General features: G+C 41.4%; 1 protein-coding gene across 2 annotated transcripts in view; it reads right to left on the reverse strand.

Annotated features, from left to right (window-relative positions):
* Window positions 1–43: 43 nt before the first annotated feature.
* LOC145441691 (phospholipid-transporting ATPase ABCA1-like) overlaps window positions 44–22786 on the reverse strand; it is a 32652-nt gene continuing 9909 nt past the window's right edge. For both annotated transcript variants that reach the window (XM_080319618.1, XM_080319617.1), the window contains exons 18-46: window positions 22395–22576; window positions 22038–22250; window positions 20700–20933; window positions 20424–20644; window positions 19304–19578; window positions 16632–16734; window positions 16335–16568; window positions 15748–15849; window positions 15160–15204; window positions 14945–15101; window positions 14096–14251; window positions 13870–14033; window positions 12385–12495; window positions 12198–12315; window positions 10717–10897; window positions 9392–9561; window positions 8403–8580; window positions 7734–7895; window positions 7143–7226; window positions 6939–7077; window positions 6768–6879; window positions 6270–6470; window positions 5483–5697; window positions 4491–4687; window positions 3175–3395; window positions 2987–3116; window positions 2335–2448; window positions 550–894; window positions 44–486 (exon numbers count right to left, since the gene is read on the reverse strand). In XM_080319618.1, coding sequence (XP_080175744.1) covers window positions 718–894; window positions 2335–2448; window positions 2987–3116; window positions 3175–3395; window positions 4491–4687; window positions 5483–5697; window positions 6270–6470; window positions 6768–6879; window positions 6939–7077; window positions 7143–7226; window positions 7734–7895; window positions 8403–8580; window positions 9392–9561; window positions 10717–10897; window positions 12198–12315; window positions 12385–12495; window positions 13870–14033; window positions 14096–14251; window positions 14945–15101; window positions 15160–15204; window positions 15748–15849; window positions 16335–16568; window positions 16632–16734; window positions 19304–19578; window positions 20424–20644; window positions 20700–20933; window positions 22038–22250; window positions 22395–22576 — 4596 coding nt within the window. In that variant the 3' untranslated portion in view covers window positions 44–486; window positions 550–717. The remainder of the gene's footprint in view (window positions 487–549; window positions 895–2334; window positions 2449–2986; window positions 3117–3174; window positions 3396–4490; window positions 4688–5482; window positions 5698–6269; window positions 6471–6767; window positions 6880–6938; window positions 7078–7142; window positions 7227–7733; window positions 7896–8402; window positions 8581–9391; window positions 9562–10716; window positions 10898–12197; window positions 12316–12384; window positions 12496–13869; window positions 14034–14095; window positions 14252–14944; window positions 15102–15159; window positions 15205–15747; window positions 15850–16334; window positions 16569–16631; window positions 16735–19303; window positions 19579–20423; window positions 20645–20699; window positions 20934–22037; window positions 22251–22394; window positions 22577–22786) is intronic.

Genomic DNA, 22786 nt, shown 5'->3' on the forward strand with positions numbered 1-22786 from the left:
GTGTCCCAACATCTGCCAATTCAAGTACAATACCAGCTGGTTCAAAGTGCATTCTGCACCAGTAGCTTATGTGCACAATAAACAAAGCCTTTTTCATTAAAATATTTATTCATATGTCCAAAGTGAAGGAAATGTATTTCCAGGACAAAGTGCAACGAAATGGAAAATTAGGAAAATCTGGTCTACTACGTACAGTTCCAGCACGATATCAGTTTAGAAACCACTATTTCGTTTACTGGCTGGAAAACAGCACTCGCTATATTGAATAGGAGGAATTTGATAGCGAACATAATATGCATAGAACGTTTATAAAATCAATATACTGCACAGATGAAATTACAGATCGGTTCAGTAAGGAGGATGATGGCGCAACAGTTATGAAACAAGGTAGAAAAGAAACGTCTGATTGCCGCAATAATTGACAAGAGATGTGTTAGAAATTAGAATATCGACAAATTTTCAATGCAGAGGTTTGGTACTCTCATACTGCCATCTCAAATGGAAACTGGTGGTCATGCCGCAGTTTATCATAGAATCGCTATAGTCGACTGTGGTGTTAACACCAACATAACAGATTTGCCAGCAGTAAAAAAATTGAACTACCATCCACTCCAGCTCGATGTACTAGGCATTCGACTCCGTGTCCATCTCGAGCAAAACCTCGATAGATGTCACGACATGGCCGGCGTGCAGCATCGCAGTGAGATTTGATTCGATTTATACGATTGTTTGATAGAACTTGTCGTTGCTGTCAACTGGCGACTTTTCGAGATTGCTGTATACATTCTGGTTGTGAGAGTCGAGCGGCATTACTTTCGTTTCCAAATCGATGTTCTCGTGCACGACCGAGTCGTCCATTCCGTCGGTCTGGTGTTTCGCGAAACTCACAAATACCTGAATTGAATAATATCTTAATATTTACAGCTGAAACACGTCTGGGGTAATCGACAGCAACTAGTAGAGAATATATGAGAACGTTGTATACCAACAATTCTATCACCAAATATGACGTCACCGGCATGAAATTTTGTATAATTGCTTCAGCTCAACGTACTATATATTTTCCTGTTGGCACACCGGAATTGAAGCGTCGCTTAGGCCGTGAAGTAGGCAGCTACATTTCCCAGTGAATTCAATGTAAATTTTTGTGCCAAGTATCTCACAAGCCCCCGACTCTTTGTAGTTTGAGATTTCGGCTCTAGTATAGGCCTACTTATCAAAAACGACCACCAATCAGGGTTCACCATGAACATGTCAAAGTCCGTGGTATTTATAATTGGATTTAGGGTTACGGTGTCATACGAGCATTCATTACCCTTAATCCTACCATACCCTAACCTAGCACTAGTCCCAACTATAACCTCACCTTAAACCCCAACCCTCATCTTACGATACCGCAGCCTCACCATCATTTTACGGTACCCCAACCAGAATCTTACAACGCCCTAACCCTGATCAAACGATACCCTAACCCAGGGTTGTAATGACTCGAGTCATGACTCGACTCGAGTCAGGATTTTCGGATGACTCGACTCGAGTCATTTTCTCAAAATACGGAAATGACTCGACTCGAGTCAATCTGTGTATTGACTCGACTTGGACTCGAGTCATTGCGCATGACTCGAAGCAAGTCATTGACTCGAGATTCAGACGGCGAAGACCGACATGTCATTGTAATTTCGAAGCCAACACACTATTGGGATTTCGTTTGTTGGTACTGGTGCTTGAAAATGCGATCAGAAACTGCTAAAAGTGAGGAAAATTGATATATTATAAATGCGAACCATTCGATATCACCAAACAGAGTTAAAAAGTGGGCTTAGGAAGACTTTAACTGGAAACTGAGCAGTCAACACAATGACTTGGACTCGGACTCGAGTCATAATACCATGACTCGGACTCGATCCTCTGTTCGCTGACTTGGACTCGGTGGGAATTGAAAATGACTCGAGTCAAAAATATAAAAGTAAGATTGACTTGTGACTTGGAGCCTTGTGACTTGGTTACAACCCTGCCCTAACCCTAACTTCCAACCCCAATTTTATGATACTTTACCTAACACTAAACCTATTATAAACATGTTGACATACGACCTTTTAATGGGGAACACTGATTGGTGAAGGTTGTTGTGGATAAGAAGGTACACTAGATCCTAGGTTTCCGTATGATGCCAGATTCCAACTCCGTGACTCAAAACCGAAACGTTTACTTCCTGCCATTTGCAACACCAATTAAAACCAATTTAAAACCGGACCATTAAAATTCCCCAGCCCCGAACCAGTAAGAGCTAAGCGATAACGCTGGAATAGAATCCAAAACGAACGCAATGCTTACCTCGTCCAGCGTTGTCTGACTGAGCGAGTAATCTTCGATTGCCATTTCGGCCTTGTTGGTCTCGATATGTTGAAAAACTTCGGCAAGCTTTACACTGCCGGGATGTAGCTGCATCTGAAAAGGAGATAGTAGCAGTGTTATACACAAAGATAGTCACTGGTCAGTAATGAAGTACTACTTCTTTCGAGAACTGAATTAGGTTTTGTCTACTACCAGTACTTACTCAAGCGGGGATGTTTTTCGACTTCTTCTATTGGAACACTTTTTATACGAAGAACCGCTTGCACTTGAAGTAGTTTTGGCTTGTCTCGTAAATTTCTACTTGTAATGAGTAGGAATTTATGGCGTAACCTTTACTTGAGTAGCAACGCTGACTACTTTTACCAGTTGTGCCTTTCTGTTATCATGAGGACAGCGAGGTCAATTACACTACTTGTACTTCTACTCAACTGTTGTCAGTTTTTTAGTCGAAGTTAGTCCTAGAATACATACTTGATTACTTGCAAATTTCTTACTTGTACTTGAATATACATTTATGACTTCATTTCTACTTCCAATCGAGTACCAACATCGGCCACAGGCAAAACACAGATCGTGCATCGTGAAACACAGTTTGCGTGACCATCAACAAAACATCACCCCCGACACTCACTACAAGCATGTTGTGATGTTTCTCCTTCAGCTCCGCGCCGTCAAAAGCTTCCATCAGAGAGTTCTCGACCCGGTCCATGTCCGGGTTATTTCCGCCCACACGAACCGACAAAGTGTACCCCTTGCCGTACCTGGTAAAATTTTCGATTTCACATAACCGATAAGGTTACGGCGGTAAGTCGAACTCACTTATTTTTCAAATGCTGCGGTGTTCCGATACACATAAACTTCCCGTTGACCATGATAGCGAGTCTTGTGCATAACGCTTCGCATTCCTCCATGCTGTGAGACGTGAGAACCACGCACCTCTCGTGGAAACCGCTGATCTTGTCCTTGCCTCTCACGACCTCCAAGATCCGTTTCCAGAGGAACCTTCGAGCCCCGGGGTCCATACCGGCCGTCGGTTCGTCCTGAGACGATATACGAGTTTCGTTATTTGGGGTTGTTGATAAGGGACATAAAATTTTGATTCTATGTCACAATTGAATTAGCATAGGTATCAAGATGCAAGTCTGACCTCAAGTCGATGCGAATTGCATTGTAAAGTGTTTTAAGTCAAGCCATGCAAACTTCTACAGTGACTAGAGTCCACACATCGTCTATCAAGTATGCCGGACCATACTCATGATATTTGATTACACACGTCATTCTACACCAGGCCGATTGATAGTCTTTATCATGATTCTGTTCTGCCGGCTCGTAGCACGGCTCACTTCTGGGCTTTTTTAGAAGACCAATCAACCGGATCAGATGGCAAGGAGGGGCCTAGATAAACCTCCAACGCTTTGTTATGAATTTTGGCGTCGACAATAACTGTGGAATAGGACTTTGACAGCTATCTGACAGTACTCGAGCATGTCCACATTATATATATTAGTCAGTCCTGAAGATTACAAGACCATGATCTGACATATGCCATATTCATTTTCATCTCTTGTCCTTATATGTTATCATCAACTGTTACTTTTCATTTAGTCCGTACTATACATGCCCCTTACATGCTCCAGGCCATGGGTTGTCAAACTGTAATCTACGGACTAGTTTGAAGTGGTCCATGAAATGACAGTGTTGAAACATAAAATATACAGAACTACGTTTTCCTTCATAAGATGTCCTTGTTTTGCCAAATTACCAGCGCTCACGACCATCTCAAACGCCACACGGAAGATACGATACTAATAATTGCACTCCTTCTGGCAATCAGGTCGCTTTTTAATCATTGGGAGAAAAAGATTTAGAGGTTCAACCTAGCAAAAAGGTTCCGAACCGCTGGTCTAGGTCTTTTTATTTTATCGCGATCTTGTGTTTTAGAATTTATCAAAATTTCAATAAATGTCTGATTGTTGAGCATCAGACGGTACAAGATGTCTGAATTCACATATTTTCAGCCTCACCCAAGGAATTTGCATATACGCACATTAATTTTGAGTGTACATAATTAAAAAAACATTGTAGTCCGCTTCAGGCTTATCTGCAAATGGTAAGACGGAAAATAGCAAACGCACCAAGAAAATGATCGGAGGAGATCCCATAAACGCGATCGCCGCCGACAGTTTCCTCTTATTCCCGCCGCTGTAGGTGCCGGCAGTTTTGAACGCGTAATGCTTCAATCCCAGCTTGTTGATGCCCCAACGAGCCACGTCATCCACCTCTTCGGGTGGCACGCCGCGCAGTCTCGCATAAAGTTGGAGATGTTCGAAACCTTGATAGGGAGATGTGATAATTGTCATCACAGAATCGGAACTGTGACTGGAGCGTGATCGATACGAAAATGTAACATATTACAGCTACAACATCTACTAATTTGAATATTTGATTTACTTACAATAAAACTCTAGCTGACTACACATAAACATAGACTAGAGATAGGAGAAAGGAACTAGCACTTCCAGTCAATCAGGAAACACAATAATTTGGGATGTTTGCAGCAAGGAATGAAGACAACATTTAACGTGCAAACAGCACAGAAGACAAAACGATGACATTATCGGCCAATATCAATGTCTCCGGAGACGGATATCAGACAGGCTCTAGCAGCGATGCTAGTAATGGAATTGGGAGGTAATCCTACAATATGAAGGTCTGCAAAATCCACTTGTCCAATCATGCGTCTTTCAAAGACAAGTCAAACTCAAATGCTTAGATTTGTAAAACCCAATCATTGACACCGACATCGTTTATGAAGCAATTTTATGGAAGCCACCGACACATTGTCGAGACAGAGGCCTAGTTTTCCAGTTAGCTAGAGGATTATAATAACAAGTACGAGCCGTTTTGACATTTCTTGGCAATCGCTGCTCAATTACTTATATTCGAGAAGAAATTAATGTCACTACTTCAACTTCTACTAGAATACTAAAGCTTACTACTGGACACAATGGGCAAAGAACAAAATGGATTACACCAAACCTAGCGTTATTTCGCACTTGCATTTGACCAATACATGTTATCCCAGAACAAACCGGACTCAGAATCCCAACACCGAGCAACAACAAACCTGTCAAGTGCGAGTTCAAGGCGTCAAACTGCGGGCAGTAGCCGCTGCTCTGCTGCACAACACGTATGGCGTCTGTAATGCTGTTGCCTAAAACTGTGGCGTTGCCCGCGGTCGGTTCGATATCGCCGGTCAACATTTTGAAGGTGGTCGTCTTCCCGGCGCCGTTAACCCCGAGCAGCCCGAAACATTCTCCACCCGACACGGCGACATTCATTCTACAATAGGGGTGGGGAATTATTTTTCATAAAAGAGAGGCAGAAAATATTGTGGCGGGCAGAACCAAAGTTATAGTATATTCTGTGGCGTGTTATTTTTATTTTAAAATCAAAAGCAGAGATTGACCCTGTTCACACAGGCCGCTAGGTAAGGGGTAAGTGAGCGTTTATTTAGTTGGTTAAGTTAATAAATTAAGTGAGTAACATAACAATGAAGAAAAACACGGTTTGAACTACAGTGCACGAAAACAGTAACGGTGAAGTTGGAATCATCATTTATTCAAGTTGACCAATCCAAGTTTATGCAGACAAGAATTTTGCAAATTTCACATCAGTTTTTTATGTTTTTATGAGTTTATGTGTCATATTCAACTTCAGCGTTCATGTTTTCGTATAGTATAGCAATAGTTGCCATTGCTGCATTGGTAATTTAAAGGTCTGTGACTTCAACTAGATAGGTTTCATTTTGAATCTGCATTTCACATACGTAGTCCACATACTAAAGACACATGAATAATCACTAAACAGGCTTTGAAGAAGCCTACGGCTTTAGTGTACGGTGATGGACTCACCTGTCGACGGCCAGAAGCGATTTTTGAAACGGCCCTTTCTGGTATACTTTGCTCAGGTCGTCGACTCGTAGAATCTCGGAACCGTCCAACATGGTTTTGACACGGATCCTTTCGGCGTCGACGTCTTCGTCCGAAGACACGCTGCTCTGTGCGGCGTTCGCTATTCCGGACTTCGATCGCCATTTGAACAAGTTGAAAAATCTGTCAAAAATAACTTGTCAGGGGGATACGTGCACACAACTAATACTACTGGTAAAACGCGATTGACTCGGCACAACAACATCCGACAGAGCAATGGTCGGAAACCTGTGGTAAGTCAAGTAGAAGTGCCACTTGAGTGAGGAGAGCAAGTAGCCAAAACCTACTAGGAGTACCTCAAAAAGCAGAAGTGCTTTGTTAGAGCTATTTAGGATGCTGTGCGGTCAAAAAAATCGTTTGACGAAGCAGTACAAAAAGCTCAAATGGATATTGTAAATCTGAATAATAGCCTGGACTCACTCGAATTGTATAAGCAGAGTGAGTAGGATAAATACAAATCCCTCGATCGCCATGGCAATAATATTCCAACCGGCCACTTCCAAGCTCAACGGATCCTGAAAGCTGTCGATACCTGGAGAATAACACTCGGTAAAACATGTGACAGAACATCTCTCGCGCTTATAAACCCACCGAATCTAGAGTAAGCGTCCGCTTGCGCCTGGTTGACGGCCATATCGATCAAGCCCCGTCCAAGGCAGAAATGCGGGAAGATCAGAAAGATATTCTGCAGCAGGTTGCTGACGTCTTGCAGGTGCGGGTCGTTCAGAAGCTGTCGAAAGCGCCACGAATAAAGCGGGGTCAAAGTTTGAAACGAAAACAAGTTACAAAACTCACGTCCAGCACCAGAGTCGCGATGGTGGTGTTGATGCCGATGAAGAGGTTGACACAAGTCAGCACGACGTACGCTGTGCTAGATACCTGTGCCGACAGAAATTGATTTGATAAATTTGATAAAACCGTTCGGGTCTAATCAAGCCATGAGGGGTACAGAGCCTCTAAATTACAAAAAATAAAAAGTTGTATTCATAATTTCCTCATTAAAAGCATATCGACTCACTGCCATCAATAGCTAACGTCAGTAATACAGTGAATCAAATTTGAAATTAAAGAAATAATCTTTTACTTTGTGACATCTAGCAGACAGTGTGGTACTATGGTAACTGGATATATTTCAAATTTTATCCACCGTATTACTGATGAGAGTCAGTTGAACAGTATTTAGTGAATAAATTATAAAGAGAATCTTGGATGTTCAGATATTCAGTAAACAATTGAATAATATTGTCATGTTGTAATAAACCCAAATATTTTCCGCTGACACTCGTCAGGGATAACGATCAGCAACTGGAAACATTGGAAAGAACATTGTATAGATTTATGGTATATATATATATATTGTCTTATGCAAAAAAAGCGAAAGCATACCTCGAAAACAAAGCTAAATGGATACATCATTGGTGTGATCGCCCAGCCGTAAAACACCAGCAGCAATATCAAACACGGCAGATTATCAGTCGACACATACGCATCGGTTTGAAAACAAAGAAAAATGATGATTACAATCGCCGTCGGCACCAGGTAGTTCATCTGAAACGGAGGAGACATCGTTCAATACTGCATGATTGCAAACCAAACGTGCTCAGTAATAAAGCACTACTTTTTCAAAGCACTCAAGTAGATTTTGGACTACTCCCACTTATACTTTACAGTTTTCGGTATTGTAGGCAAAACTAGGGCCTGAATATTTGCTTTCTTACTTACTAGTGAACCCTCACTTTATAACCAAAAGAAAACAACCCTAACCCAAAAATGAACACTTACCGTAACCCTTAAATATAACCCTAACTTCAGCCTACGTGCTATAGTGTTGTATGCTGCCGTGTTACATGATCAGGTGTCCATAAAATAATGACTTTGTTCATTCAGATTATTTGTCAGTTCAAAACACCACAATATTGCGATAGAATGAGTTGATAGGAAGGTGTCGAAACAACTTGGATTAGTCTGTCAAGTCAGGCGTAGCAGCGAAACGTTCAGAATTACCAGTGTCGAAAAACGAGGCGTTCAAAATTAGTGTTTCTACTACAGACTCACCATATCCCAAACGTAACTTGCGATCCAATAAATGACCTGTCCGACGCCACTGATGAACTGCAAGTGCTTGGCCTTGGTGACGCGTTCGTCGATGAGAAACACGACAAAGCTGGCGGGCACGAAAGACATTGCGAACACGACCACGATCGCAATCGAAGTGTCGAGAGCAGTCTGGGCCCTGGAAAAGTATGTGATGCAAAAAATCGCGTCAATCAAAGGGGCACCTAATACTTGGTATGTATGCATTTAATTTGGCATAGAAAAAAAGTAGAACATAGGTGAGTAACGTACCAGATGTCTGTTTACCGCGTCAAAATCGATCTACAGTTTAGTAGCCAAGCATCGTTGATCTTAAAGTCAACACTGCACAATTACGTGAGTGTCGTAGATCACAACGAAGACTAACGACCAACAGTTTCCAAATCTGTTATAGCACAAAGATTGCTCGAAATACGACAATATTTCAGGCCTGCCAACATTCATATTCATGGCCTAAAAACAGTCTCTGTGTCCTGTTGATGTGTATTGATCTGAATTTACTCCGACAGTGGTAAGTCAGTTATAATCAATCTCATGCACAATTATGTGAGTAAATTTAGTGTCAGTCGAAGTTCAAAATATTGCCCGGCCTTAGAAAACGGGTCATTGCGGAAATATATTGCCTTGCAATCCGGCTTCTCATTCACAATCAGCTCTGAATAGGTATATTCAAATAGTGGGCGGTAAACAACCCATATCCTCTTCCATGTTCTAGTAGTCTTACGTTAATCAAAGATTGTCGTTCAAATGACCGAATATTGCAGATATCAACCATTGACAATGCAATTACGAATCTTGGTATTAAGATTTGTGCGAGATGGACACTGATTTACATTCACACCATCTACTAGCACTTATTATCTTGCTAACGCCACTATAAGTAATGTTCACACACTGACGTAACTGCAAAGGAGAAGTCTACTGTAGTAATTTGAAAGAAAAATCCTTACAAAGCAGCCTGGCTGACTTGTTGCTTCGTGTAGTTGAGCGGATGGTTGTAAACAGTGATCGCGTATTCTGTCGGGTCCGCACCGGCTGGCAGCTTCGACCGCAAAATTCCGTTGCTCAAAACGTTCATGTAGGACGGCATTGCGTGGTATCCGTTGTTGTCAAACCAAACCTAGGATACCGATGGTGTCAAGGTGGTTTTCACTAATGGGAAGACGTGGTCCAAGTACTCAACGCTGCTACTCATAAGCACAAGTAGAAGTAACGCTGTAAATGTCTACTGAATTTCAAGTAGAATTAGTAATATCGAAGACATGCCAGGTGCAACTAGAAAATGAAAGGTCGCATACTTTTAGGAGCAGGACGTGGTATATATTTGTCCTTGATGTTTTTACGGCATATACACCGACTCATGATATGACATACACACGATACGTGCATGCATAATTGCATATGCATACCATGAGTGCATGATGTGCATATGCAGCTGGACACCAACTCATGTAGCTACACATACACGCGGTCTGTGCATATGTCGGTGGACAAGGAAGGTGTAGAAATAGCCTTGTAAGGCTTTCCAAGTTTTACACCAGCCCCCCTCCATGCTATCCCTGTAATGCTGAGCGCCAAGCAGTGAAGTCATGGATACCAGCATTGCTATCAGTTCTTGGGTCTGACCCGGCCGGGGATCGAACCCATGACCTACCGATCAAGAAACAGGTAAACTGACGTGGCTACTTTCGAAGTTATGAGATATATCTTCGCGACTAACACAAAATGACTAATGACGCTGCAGAGAGACAAAATCTCCGAAATTATATTCAATTATCCTGATGCATGGGTTATTTCATGAGTTATTCCAACATTATCTAGTTTTCAAAATCTAAATTTCAAAAAGTCGGCAGGCCTCATAAAACTGTAGAAGTAGTCTATAACATAACCACCAGAGTAAGTATTGCAAGTAGACACGTACAGGAGTATTCCGAAAAAGTAAACATACTTCCCTAGTAAAACCCTCTCTGAAAGGGATGGGCCGTTGACTTTTGCCCTACTTCAATGCATGATACGACTAACTCTTACGTAACCGCCGTCACGTATTTGCACAGTCACAGTCAATATTTACCCTGACAGGACAAAAGACACCAAACCTACTGTCTATAAATACTGAACACACACAGTAACTGGATATGTGACGAATTCCGTATATTATAACGAAAATTACGGCAAGGCTATTCTCATAAGATCAAAGTCCAGTTTCCCAACTGAAATTCGTGATTCAGCAGTAAAATCAGTCTCACCCATACATAAAATACATTACGTTCGGTACCTTTGCATTCTGGGTTCTCCACATATTTTCGAGAAAAACGCCGACCGCCTGTTGGTCGATGATGGTTTCGTTCGGACGTAACAGTTGTAAGATATCAGCCAGCGTGCCTACGGTTGTCTGATTGAACGACGTGTGATATCGCTCGCCGACAGACAGACCACCGAATCTCCTTTCGATGAACCTGATTGAATTACATAATAGGAGATCTGCGCTCAAAAGTACAGCTACCACAACGCAAGTTTAGATGATTAAATAATTGGATGACATGCTCTTGCCGCCGGAAAGTTTAGTCCGTGAATCAGTGAAGCTGATCAATTTGGTTTTTCTATTTCCTACCACTAAGAGAACTGGCGATATAGAGACGTACTTCACTATTATTATTATGGCATTTGTTAAAATCAAGGCGGAATTCCCAACGGTTCGCCGTGAAAAGTAGTATTTTACAACCAAACCGTTTTCGGCCTTGAAAAGAAATGAACTCTATGTCGAAATTGCCTGACAATATAATACTCGGATTGTAAACAGAATGGCGCCAAACACTCAATAACTCATCAATTCGAACGCAAGTGTGTCTGAATTTGATGTATATGAGCTAATGCTTATTCAGTTTCGTTATTATTAGCCAGGGTTGTAACCAAGTCACAAGGCTCCGAGTCACAAGTCAATCTCACTATTGTAGTTTTGAGTCGAGTCGAGTCAGCTTCAATTCACCTCCGAGTCAAGTCCGAGTCCAAGTCATCAAGCAGAGGGTCGAGTCCTAGTCATGATATTATTACTCGAGTCCAATCATTGTGTTGACTGCTCAGTTTCCCATTAAAGTCTTGTTAAACCCCCTTTTTATAACTCCGTTTAGTGATATCGAATAGGTCGCATTTTCAAGTACAGTACCAATAGACGAAATATCAATAGTGACACAATGACTTTGCTATTCTTCGAAATTATACGGAAATGTCGGTCTTGGCCGTCTGATTCTCGAGTCATATGGCTTGCTTCGAGTCAGGCGCAATGACTCGAGTCAAAGTCGAGTCAATACGCGAGTCGAGTCATTTCAGTATTTCAAGAGAATGACTCGAGTCAAGTCGAGTCATCAGAAAATCGTGACTCGAGTCGAGTCATGACTCGAGTCATTACAACCCTGATATTAGCAGTTACATGTTACTACTTCTGAAATACCTACGAGTTAATCAAGCAATAAAAATACAATATCACAATTTTCTTTTTGACATCACTGGAAAGCGGGAATTTGGCCGCAATAAAGTCCATATGGCTGTGGAAATCTGTGTGATCTGGCAACCGCTATACACACGACGGTGTCAGAATTGGACAGCTAGACAATTTTCAGCTTCTACATTGGAATTAGAATTATAGATACGCGTCTTATTTTCAAACGAGATCAGGATTAGAATTAGTTCATATCGAATCAGTGCTCAATTTCAAAATTAGATTTCACATTTCACAAATTAGATTAGAATTTAATTTACCTGTCAGTAGTCTTAACGAGCCAATCGGCGACATCGCGGCCGGTCATATCAAACAAAGTATCCGTGGTGTTAACGAGCTTGTGCGGAGTCGGGCTACCTCCAGCACCCTCGGGACACACTGCAAAACAGAGACGTACAGCCAATTTGAAAACAAATCCGCGTAAACCACGAAACCATTCGCACATACCTGCAAGCAGTATCTTTTCATCATCTGTACTGCATTTGCATTCCTCGTAAACGGGTGACGACACGTTTTGACTCAAGGTCTTCGTTTCATTCGTGGTTCTCCAGAAGCTGTCTGGGTTTTGATAAAACAAGGAACGGATCACGGCACAGAAGAGAGCAGTATTTAAATTGTATATTAACGATTGTATATTAAATCTGCTTCAGGAACATAAATTTTAGGTTTATAATATTTGAGGAGCTTCTTGGAGGTACAGAACTTCAATATACAATTGAATAGTGTATTCATATTGAAATGAGCCCGAATATTATCGGCTGGCACTCGTCAGGGGTAATCGTCAACAACTAGTAGAGAATTGGAGAGAACGTTGATCAACAATCGTATCACAAAATGTGATGTTACCAGCATGAAATTTCGAATGAGAGAGCCTTCAACGTACTATTTTTAGGTGGTACACAAAGTCCTGTTGACAGAGTTTTGGTCGGTGTTCTTTCCAATTCTCTACTAGTTGCTGACGATTACCCCTGACGAGTGTCAGCCGAAAATATTCGGGTTCATTTCAATGTGAATATACTGTTCAATTTTTGAATATTTGTGGTATCAACAAATTTGTATGTCTCTCTCTCCCTCAACTGTTTCTATTCTCTAATCGGTTGCATATTCAATTGTCCACGTGGTGAAGGGATGGAATTCAAGATAAGATATTGTTTGTGTCAGTCGAAAATATTCGGGTTTATTCTAATATAAATACATTATTTTACTATTCATATTGAAGTTCTGAACATGCAACAATCTCTTTATATTTTGGAATATAAAGGCCTATAGCATCATATTTTTGGTTGAGATAGGGTCAATGTTTGCCAACAGATTACCAGACCACGGTCCGCATATCGTAATCCAGGGTTATAACCAAGTCACAAAGCTCCAAGTCCCAAGTCAATCTCACTTTTATAGTTTTGACTCGAGTCAAGTAGTCGAGTCATTGTCAATTCACCACCAAGTCAAGTCCGAGTCTAAGTCAGCGAGCAGAGGGCCGAGTCCGAGTCATGGTATTATGACTCGAGTCCAAGTCATTGTGTTGACTGCTCAGTTTCCAGATAAAGTCTTGTTAAACCCACTTTTTATAACTCTATTTGGTGATATTGAATGGTTCGCATTTATAATATACTTTTCCCTCACTTTTGACAGTTTCTGGTCGCATTTTCAAGTACCTGTACTGATAGACGAAATCCCAACAGTGTGGTTACTTTACTATTCTCAGAAATTACAATGAAATGTCGGCCGTGGCCGTCTGAGTCTCGAGTCATGTGACTTGGTTCAAGCCATGCGCTATGAGTCAGGTCGAGTCATCAGAAAACCGTGACTCGAGTCATTATAAGGCTGTCGTAATGGCCAACCAACAGCACAGACTGAGCATAAATGTAGGCATAATATTTTGCCTCTAAAGCGCCTATATCCTTGGCAAAATACAAAAGCACCAGCACTCACCGCTCGTAGGCTGGCAATACAGGTACGGTTCCACGCCCAGATCGCTGGTGATATCGATGTGATTGTCAATGACATAATCTTTAACGCAACGAGTCCCGAACCCGGGCGCGTTGACTAAAGCGTCGCTGACCGAAGTCACGTCCGGATCGGAAGTGTTATCATTGCTGAAAAGTATCGAATATTACATGGCACCCACCCACACTAATCGCCAAATAAAGTTACGCACCTGAAAAAGGTGTAAAGGTTGCTTCCGTACATCCAAGGCTGCAATTCGAGACTGGGCTGGCCCTCGAACGGTGGCAGTATCAGAGTCAAGCACAGCGCGATCAACACAAAGACAGACGGCAGAATGATTTGGGCGAAGAGACCTTTCCGATTTCGTCTGAAATGGGATTGTGAATCTCATAAATAACAACTCAAAGGTAAGTAAAAGATGGCACGATTCAAAATACTCATAGCTCAGACAATCAGATTTGGATTAGGCATTGCACCAGGGTTGTAATGACTCGAATCATAACTCGGCATTCACGATTTTTGGTTTGAATTCTTCCCTCGCTGTGTGACTAAGTCAGTATCCACATATCCGTACTGTTTTGAGTAAAATCTATCTAAATCTATCTTTTAATACATCTTAACTGGCATATGTTTAAGTGTATAGAGACGTTAACATGAGCAAGATTATCTGGTCCTTGTCGCATTGGCATTTGTAGATACATTTAACCCGATTAATATATTAGAATTTAGAACATGTTTTCAAAATATCCCTCCTTCCCCCATTTTGTTTTACCGGTCCCTGTTTTTCTCTCGGCTGGCTGTTGGATAGGTCGATACCGGTCTTTATACGGTGACAGATTGGCCTGACATAACTAATAATAACTTTTAGTTAAGTGACGGCCTCGCAATTTGCCGGACGCACATCAACGCCATTCCCAAAATCGATGCAAATAAATGTCACAAACTCCTTCAAATTCTACTTCTCCATTGGCCTGACCTATTTTGAAAGTAAGAGTTTCAGGTTTTCAAGCTGTTCAAGTACCTTCGAGTCGAGAAAATGACACCACACGAAGTCCGTTACCTGGTGTGAAGAAATCGTTTTATCAGCAACGCCTTAAATTGTTGCATGACGAGATATTGCCCAGTGATTTGGTACGAGCCTTTCCCGTTTCCGATTTCGGCTTCATCCAGTTCCGCCTCCTCTTCATCCTCCTCTTCAACTCTTTCCAGGTGCGATTCTGAAAGGGAGCATAAATTCCGTTGTGCCCCACGTCACACATCCCAGGTCTAACGTACCTTCGAAACATGTCTTGCTTTCTTGGTCTTGATTCAATTTGGAAACTAGATAATGAGGAGATAAATGTTGATAGCGATACAGATGACGGCTGTTTATCGGCTATCATTGATATACTACTCTAACGAAATGAGAGAAGGAGTAGTCGTGACGACACATACTATAACTGGTTTACGATTATCAACAGTCGAGAATTTCCCACGTAATTATTTAGAAAACCAATTGCTTATATTTTGTCACAATGGAAATATTCCATGACAAAAATTTGCCGTCGCCAGTCTGCTTCAAATTATAAAATTACATAGTATCGAACTGTCAAGACGTTTAACAGTTAGTGGAAGCCTGCTTTTGTGCAGTCTGTATGGCGTGAAGTCTGTTTCGGACTCTTGAAACGGTGAAAAAAGATTTAGTAACAGTCGTATAAGACTCAAACTCAAAACAATGTAATACCCAATTCAGTGTAAGACAGCGGAGAGTATTATGTAAAAACTTCAATTTTGACAAATATTCGCAAACTTAGGGGTAAATGACGCTTAACTCCTATCGTACGCAACCCCACTACAACGCGAATCTCGAAGGCGGCACCGCACCTCGTTTAAGTTGAATAGGCTCGACTTTGCGTGCGTCCTCCGAACGACGGTCCGCCATGGATTTGGAATTGCTTCTGCGAAATCTCGGGAAACAAGAACAGCCTGCGAAATGATAATAAAATAGTTGTGTCTTGTAAGAACACTTGGACAGGCCAACAAGAACATTCTAGCAGTAGGATAATCAAAGTGATATGCCGCTAACCTAATCTAATATGTTTAATGCTTTCATGCTCTAATTTTAATTTGATTTTCCTGAATATGCTACAGGAGAACTGTGTAGTGCAAAACGAGCCAAGCTTGGTATGCAGACATTTGTCATTCTCGTGGTTATGAGTTTAAACTCTAATTTGATATGAACTGAAATTGATATTTCTTGTATATGTCCCTAATTCGGAAATTGATTTGTGTTCCAATATTTTACAAATTCAGTCATTCTAATTCTAATCTGATTTGGAAAAAAACTGCGTAGCTATAATTCTAATTCAAATCTAATTTAGAGAAGCGGAAAATTTCCTAGTTATCTAACTCTGCTTGGAGTACAGTTTTAGTTATAGAAGTCAACAGCTATATGACAAAAAAACTCTTACAAGAATCATCCGGTTTGCTTTCGTCTTTTGGATGGTCCGCGACGGACAGGAATATTTCCTCCAAGCTGGTGTCGGTTAGGCCGTAGGTCATTTCGTTTTGGTCGAGCAATTGAAATAAACTGGCGTACATGCCGTCGCCCATCGCGCTGTACGGCAGTACGAACGTCGCTTCGCCTACGTTTTCCTCGTGGATTCTGGCGGTCGGCACACATTTCCTGATAATGTCCAACGCTCCTGCAGTGCAAACGTGTGTGGATCGTTTTCGGTTTCGCAGATGCACAGCGTGCGACAAAATACCTTTAGCGGTAACAAGAGACGATTCTGTCGTAATGGCGGATTTGATGTCGTCAAGCGATGATTTACAGCTTGCACTGGCGCTCACAAATCCCTCGTCAAGGCCCTGTGGGAATAAAATGAAAAAATGAACATAGGTATATAATAAGCTGTAATAAGATACAAAATAAGGCTGGGCTACTGAGCTAAGTATATAATGAAACATATTAAGGAGATGTAAGGCAGTTGATTTTCCATCTGCACAATCGAGACAAGGAACCTTTACGATATCGAGTCAGAACTGCCTTTTTTCCTTTCCATGGATAAATCACCGTGGATGATAGTTCTACAGTAAAGTCTTTGGTCTGAGCCTGTGCGTTGTGTGTATGCACAATCGTTCATCTAGTGCAGTGGTTCCCAGCCTGTGGTACGCGAATGTCTTCCAGGTGGTACGCGAGTAGATTCGTTTTTCGGCGGAAGGGAGTTATTAGTTTAAGGGGGGATGATTCTGGGTTTTTTTGAAGCCGTCGTCGTCGTCGTGGGTAGGGGCAATCCCACCAATGACAGCCTAAGGCAGGCGTGGCCAACCTTCGGCCGTAGAAAGACATTTGTGTGACCGTGGACACGTAATTCAATTTGTATATGTGTTGGCGGCCGACGACATGCAATTTGAATTGACTCCCTGTTTCTTGAGAGATTTTAATTATTCTTAAAATTTTCTTCGTGCTGCACACGATTCAATGTTACTTCATTTTTCTATTTTTATATAGTAGGGCCCTTTGCAATCAGAGCCCGCGTTACAGATTCAGACAGCAGAGGAAAATGATGTGCTCCATATAGAAATATCAACTCGGAATCATCACTGTACCGACAATCCTGATCAGAGACCAAGAAACAAAAGCATTAAACAAAGTGACAAATAACAATTAGCACACCCGATAATGCATCATTTGCAACTTGCCCTATAAATTTCCGAAAACACACCTTCTATCAACTCTACCGGTTAATATGATCACATGGGCTGAGAAAGGATAAAAGTTTGAAAGTAATACATAAAACTACTAATATGACGAAATTCATTAGTATATATGTACATGTACAGTCCCATAACATGACCAGTGACCACTCGCGATTTTGGTGCGTATAGCATTAATCCTGTGATTAAATAAATTCGTCCAGGGTCCACCAGAATTGGACATCGACCCTCTCTCATTGTCAGTCGACGTTCAGCTATTTCATAACAAATATGTACTGGAATGCTGCCGTAGGCTACATGAATCGTTGAAATGCGGCCGTGAATGGCAAAAAGGCTGGCCACACCTGGCCTACGGGGAAAGAGATCTAGTCGTAAAGCATTGGGATTCTTACCTAACCAAATTCTGTTAAAATATATTTTACCACAAGAATTCCAGATGGATCCACTACAGAAATCATATACTCCGCCTTAAAATGGGCAGTTTATTTTGCTGAGCTGCTGAAGAAATATTTTCGACCGGCACGCGAAACTTATGTAGGTCAGTGGTTCTTATACTTTTTAGACCGCGACCCAAATCTGACTTTTAGTGGTATCTCGCGACCCAAGCAACACACACCAAAATGAATGCATTTGGGTGCCGACCAATTATATCAATAACGAAGGGTTTGGCCACCCAGCGACGGTCAATTATCGCCACCGAACTTTTTGGCACCGCACTTTGCCCAGCCGTATGTTGGCCCAACGCCATATATTCATGTGTCCAAGCGTGGACGGGTTTTGGCCTCATAAACCGGCAACCGCTCGTTGTACAACTCTGCACTAAAGCGTCCCAGGTCTCCGACGGTGATTTCCATAGAAACCAATGTTGAAAAAATCTTATCATGAATTCAAACCAATTTGTTTAATACAAAGGTCGGCACATTTTCATGATCAAGTCATGTTGTGGTGGCGACTTCTCCGCGTGTCTCGCTTATTGGCCGCGGTACCAAACTCAGTGACCTCTGATATGCTCAAACCAACTACAGTAAATCGCGCGAAAAGCGAAGGTATTTTTGTTGTTGCAATGACCTCAAATAATATTACATACATATTTAAAGACCGCTCTGGCACCTTCGCGACCCAAAATTATACCCTTCGCGACCTATGTTTGGGTCGCGACCCATACTTTAAGAACCACTGATGTAGGTGGTACACGAGCACTGCATAAAACCTCGAAATGGTACGTGGGTGGAAAAAGGTTGGGAACCACTGATCTAGTGCTATCATCAGTGATTGAGTATGTCGATAATAAAAAGTTTATTTATTATCTTGGGATTCAAACTAAAAATGCCGGATTCATTTTGGCAAAACCTCACTGCAAACAAATCCAAACCTACTCCCATAAACCACAAGTTGAAAATGGTAAGACATAATACTCTTTCAACTTTACATAAGAATTATCAACAATGCATGTACATTAGGTAAGGTCACAATAAAATGTGCAGTAATACTTGACACACAAAACGCAATGTTTACATAAGCGAGTGAGGTTGATACAGCAATGATTAAAGGATACTCTTAAACCGACACTAAAGTAAACAAAAAGAGTTTGTTTTAGACGACAGCCAGCGCAGTGCAAATAAAACCTTTGTTATGCAACGATGGTCTATGTCAGAAGGTTCACAACTGTAATTTTGTGGTTGTCGCTACTAAATTTGAGACTTAATAACGTTGTCCTCACCTGATTACTGGCAACATCCAAAACGGCCGCTTCTTCTTCTAGTGCTTTCCTGTTGTTCTTCTGCTTGACAACAGTCAAGTAATACCCGACTCCGAAAGTGCTTCGCAAATACAGCGACGAGCCGCAGCACTTGAGTTTTCCTTGGGAAATGATCGCGATTCTGTCTCCCAGCAAGTCCGCCTCGTCCATATGATGGGTGGACAGGATTATGGTGCGGCCCTCGCGATATTTTATCAATAAATCCCATATTCCCCTCCTCGCATACGGATCAACCCCTGAAACATACGGTAAAGTTAAGAATACTCCGGGTGTTTCGCCACTGTGGTGACGATAAAAACAGTCATAGAAGTCAAGTGATTGTGACCAATGTTCCCTCTAATTTTAGACGAGTCTGCGCACACTCACCAGCTCACCGCGCAGACACTTGGAAAACAGTGCGTAACGACTAAAAAAAAAGGTCATCACTTCGAATTTTTTGTGCGCAACTTGGATTTTCTGTGCGCAGAGACCATGAAAGCGCAGCTTAGAGGGAACATTGATTGTGAATTATGGAATAGGATTTCAACTGTGCTATATCGTTGTCTGAGATAATGTAAGTAATGATATATCTTGACCTATTTTAAATTTAATAATGTTTCCTGCACACTGGCATTTAGCTGTTTATTAGTTCGAGTTCATTTGTTATCATAGCCTGACAAAACCTCAACGTTTCAATTGAATCATAGCTGACAAATTCGCTACTGACTTGCGGAAAATGAAATTAATCATATAGAATGCGAGTTACAGTTATCTGTGTAGCTAGTTATAATGGTTATCGCTTGTTGTACTTTCAAAGTTATGCGTCCTGGATCGGTATATATTTAACATGAAATATCACAATCATCATAGAAAATAGCTGCCTTGGCTTAAAATCAATTATTTAACTCTACCCAGAAGTGACAATACGTAATAACACGTTGGCGGATGGAATAACGTATAATTGTCATACATAAGCGTATATCATGAGCTACACATTCTTTTCACGAACAAACGCTAGCTCACAACAATAACTATATCTTCAAAGTACCAACCGGTACTCCATTGTTCAAAATTTGGGATATTAAAAAATCGATTTCCATACCAGCCGTGGGTTCATCCAAGATCACCGTGTTTGAGTTTCCAGTGAAAGCGACCGCCACCGATAACTTCCTCTTCATGCCCCCGGATAAGCTACTGATGACATCCTTCCGCTTGTGCACAAGATTGACATCGACCAGCATCCTGTCCGTGCCTTCTTTTATCTCTTTCTTAGACAGCCCACGCAACGCCGCGTAGAAATTCAAATGTTCTTCCACAGTGAGACTAACAACAAAAGTCAAGTAAATCACCGGACACCTGAACAAGTCTCGTAACTTACTCTCCGAATAGCACGTTGTGTTGCGGGCACATTCCCAGGTTTTCGCGAACCACTTCCATGTTGGTTCGGATGTCTTGCCCGTGAATGTATGCGGTTCCGCTGGTGGGCGTGTACAGCCCGCACAGTATGGACATCGTCGTGGTTTTTCCGGCGCCGTTATGTCCGAGGAACGACGTGATTTGCCCCTCGTAGAAGTTGATCGTTAAATCGTCGACGGCGAGTTTGTTACCGTTACTGTAAGGTTGAACGTAATCTCAGAGGAGGTCGAAGTATTAATTTTTAGGTACTCAAGTACAAGCAGAAGAAATGTGATCAACTTTTACTTAACTACAGGTAGGAATTGTGATTTCCAACTAAATAAAAAAATCAATATTCTAGAGCTACTTTTGCTTAAAAAATGCGTTTCTGTTACTGACTGCCTCTGTGTAATTTATACGTTGCCTGAACAAAGCAAATATTTGTGTGACTATAGGGATAGGCTTTATAATGTCGAGACGTGGAGAGCCACAGCGACATATGAATTTAATTCTCAAGACCAGTTGTACCAGATATGAAGTAAGGTGTAACGCATTGAATGACCTCCGATCAATGTCACTTGCTTCAATCCGAAAACAAAAATCGTTTGAGAGACAGTTTTTTATACATGGTATGAAATATGTTCATGGTGGACCTACCATATTTATCTGAGCATCAGAACATCCGCACATATCATGTGCACCTATTTGTTCATACGACTTCACAAATGGTTTATCTCCGGATTTACGGCACCCATGACACATACAATGTCATACTTTTATTGAAAACACATTCAAGCCTACTGTTGCTTCAGATAAGACATATCCCTTGCCGGACAGTTGAATACAATGGAAACAGTTTAACTTACAATCAACAAACAATGGTGTGAATCACAGCTTTGTGGTCAAGTGCGGTCGGTAGCCTAGATGGGACTAAAACTGTCACTAAATGCTAATATCACTGCTGTTGTATGCATAAGCCGCACCAAACATGACACAGCCCACAACAATGATAGCAGCATCCTGTCAGCTGATTGCCACCAGTTGGTGCAGGGCTCGAAGCATCATTCTCACACTACATGTGCAGTTCTAGAAATAAACAACACTTAAAACTTCTACTTGAGTTTTGGCGAAATAACAGTTAGGAAAGGATAACAGAATGGAAAATAAAGAAATAGTGCAATATAGAAAGTGAAATTTGTATGTCTGCGACATCGTATTTAGTGATACAAGTGTTGATATACAAAGTTAGTCAGTCAAAAATATTTAGGTTCATTTCAATACGAATATATAGTTCAATAGAATAAAGAAAAGTGCTGCATACTTATATATCTTTGTCAAATGCTGTATCGAAACACCGACAGAAGAATTCTGTGGCTCGTCCTCGACAAATTCACCACCCCGTCCTGGCGTGGGACCGTCAAATGCGGTGACATCATTCTCAACTTTCGATGGCCCGCACCAATAAGACGAGGTGAACATAAAGTATGGAGGCCTCGGGATTCCGTATTTTCCCGGAAACACATTCTCCACGTACCTTCATCACAAGAAAATATCAATATTACAGTATAAATTAACGAAAACCAAACCATTTACGACAATTGCGGATTATTATCGACCGATAGCTTTGGATCGATTTATGACGGAACCGAAGCTAATATTTACATCGAACAGTGCTTACCATGTCATCAGGAAATAGATAACAGCGTCCACCAGCATCATCACCAGCGATACGAGGAAAGTGTATTCCTCTCCCGGTTCTGGGCTTACGTTCCAATTGGAAAATTGAATTCCCTGGCCGGACATCTCGTATTTCGTGACAAAGTCGGCGCCGAAACCAAATGCGACGGTTGAGAATAGGGACTGCAACAAAAAGAGAATTTCTAGTATAGCATAATGGGGTTCTCAAGTTTTCATTTATTGCACTACATTTAATCAACTCGAAATTATATGCTGCAAAAATGTAGTCCTCAGACCAATATTCAAGTTTAGTACCACCGGAATACTTTGGAATTCAAGTAGCAGTACCCACCGAACAAAGTAATCGCAATAATGTGAAATTTTCTCACATAG

The sequence above is a fragment of the Botryllus schlosseri genome, chromosome 6 (genome assembly GCF_051294905.1).
Source record: "Botryllus schlosseri isolate E-star chromosome 6, Bs_hap1, whole genome shotgun sequence".
Classification (NCBI taxonomy): Eukaryota; Metazoa; Chordata; class Ascidiacea; order Stolidobranchia; family Styelidae; genus Botryllus; species Botryllus schlosseri.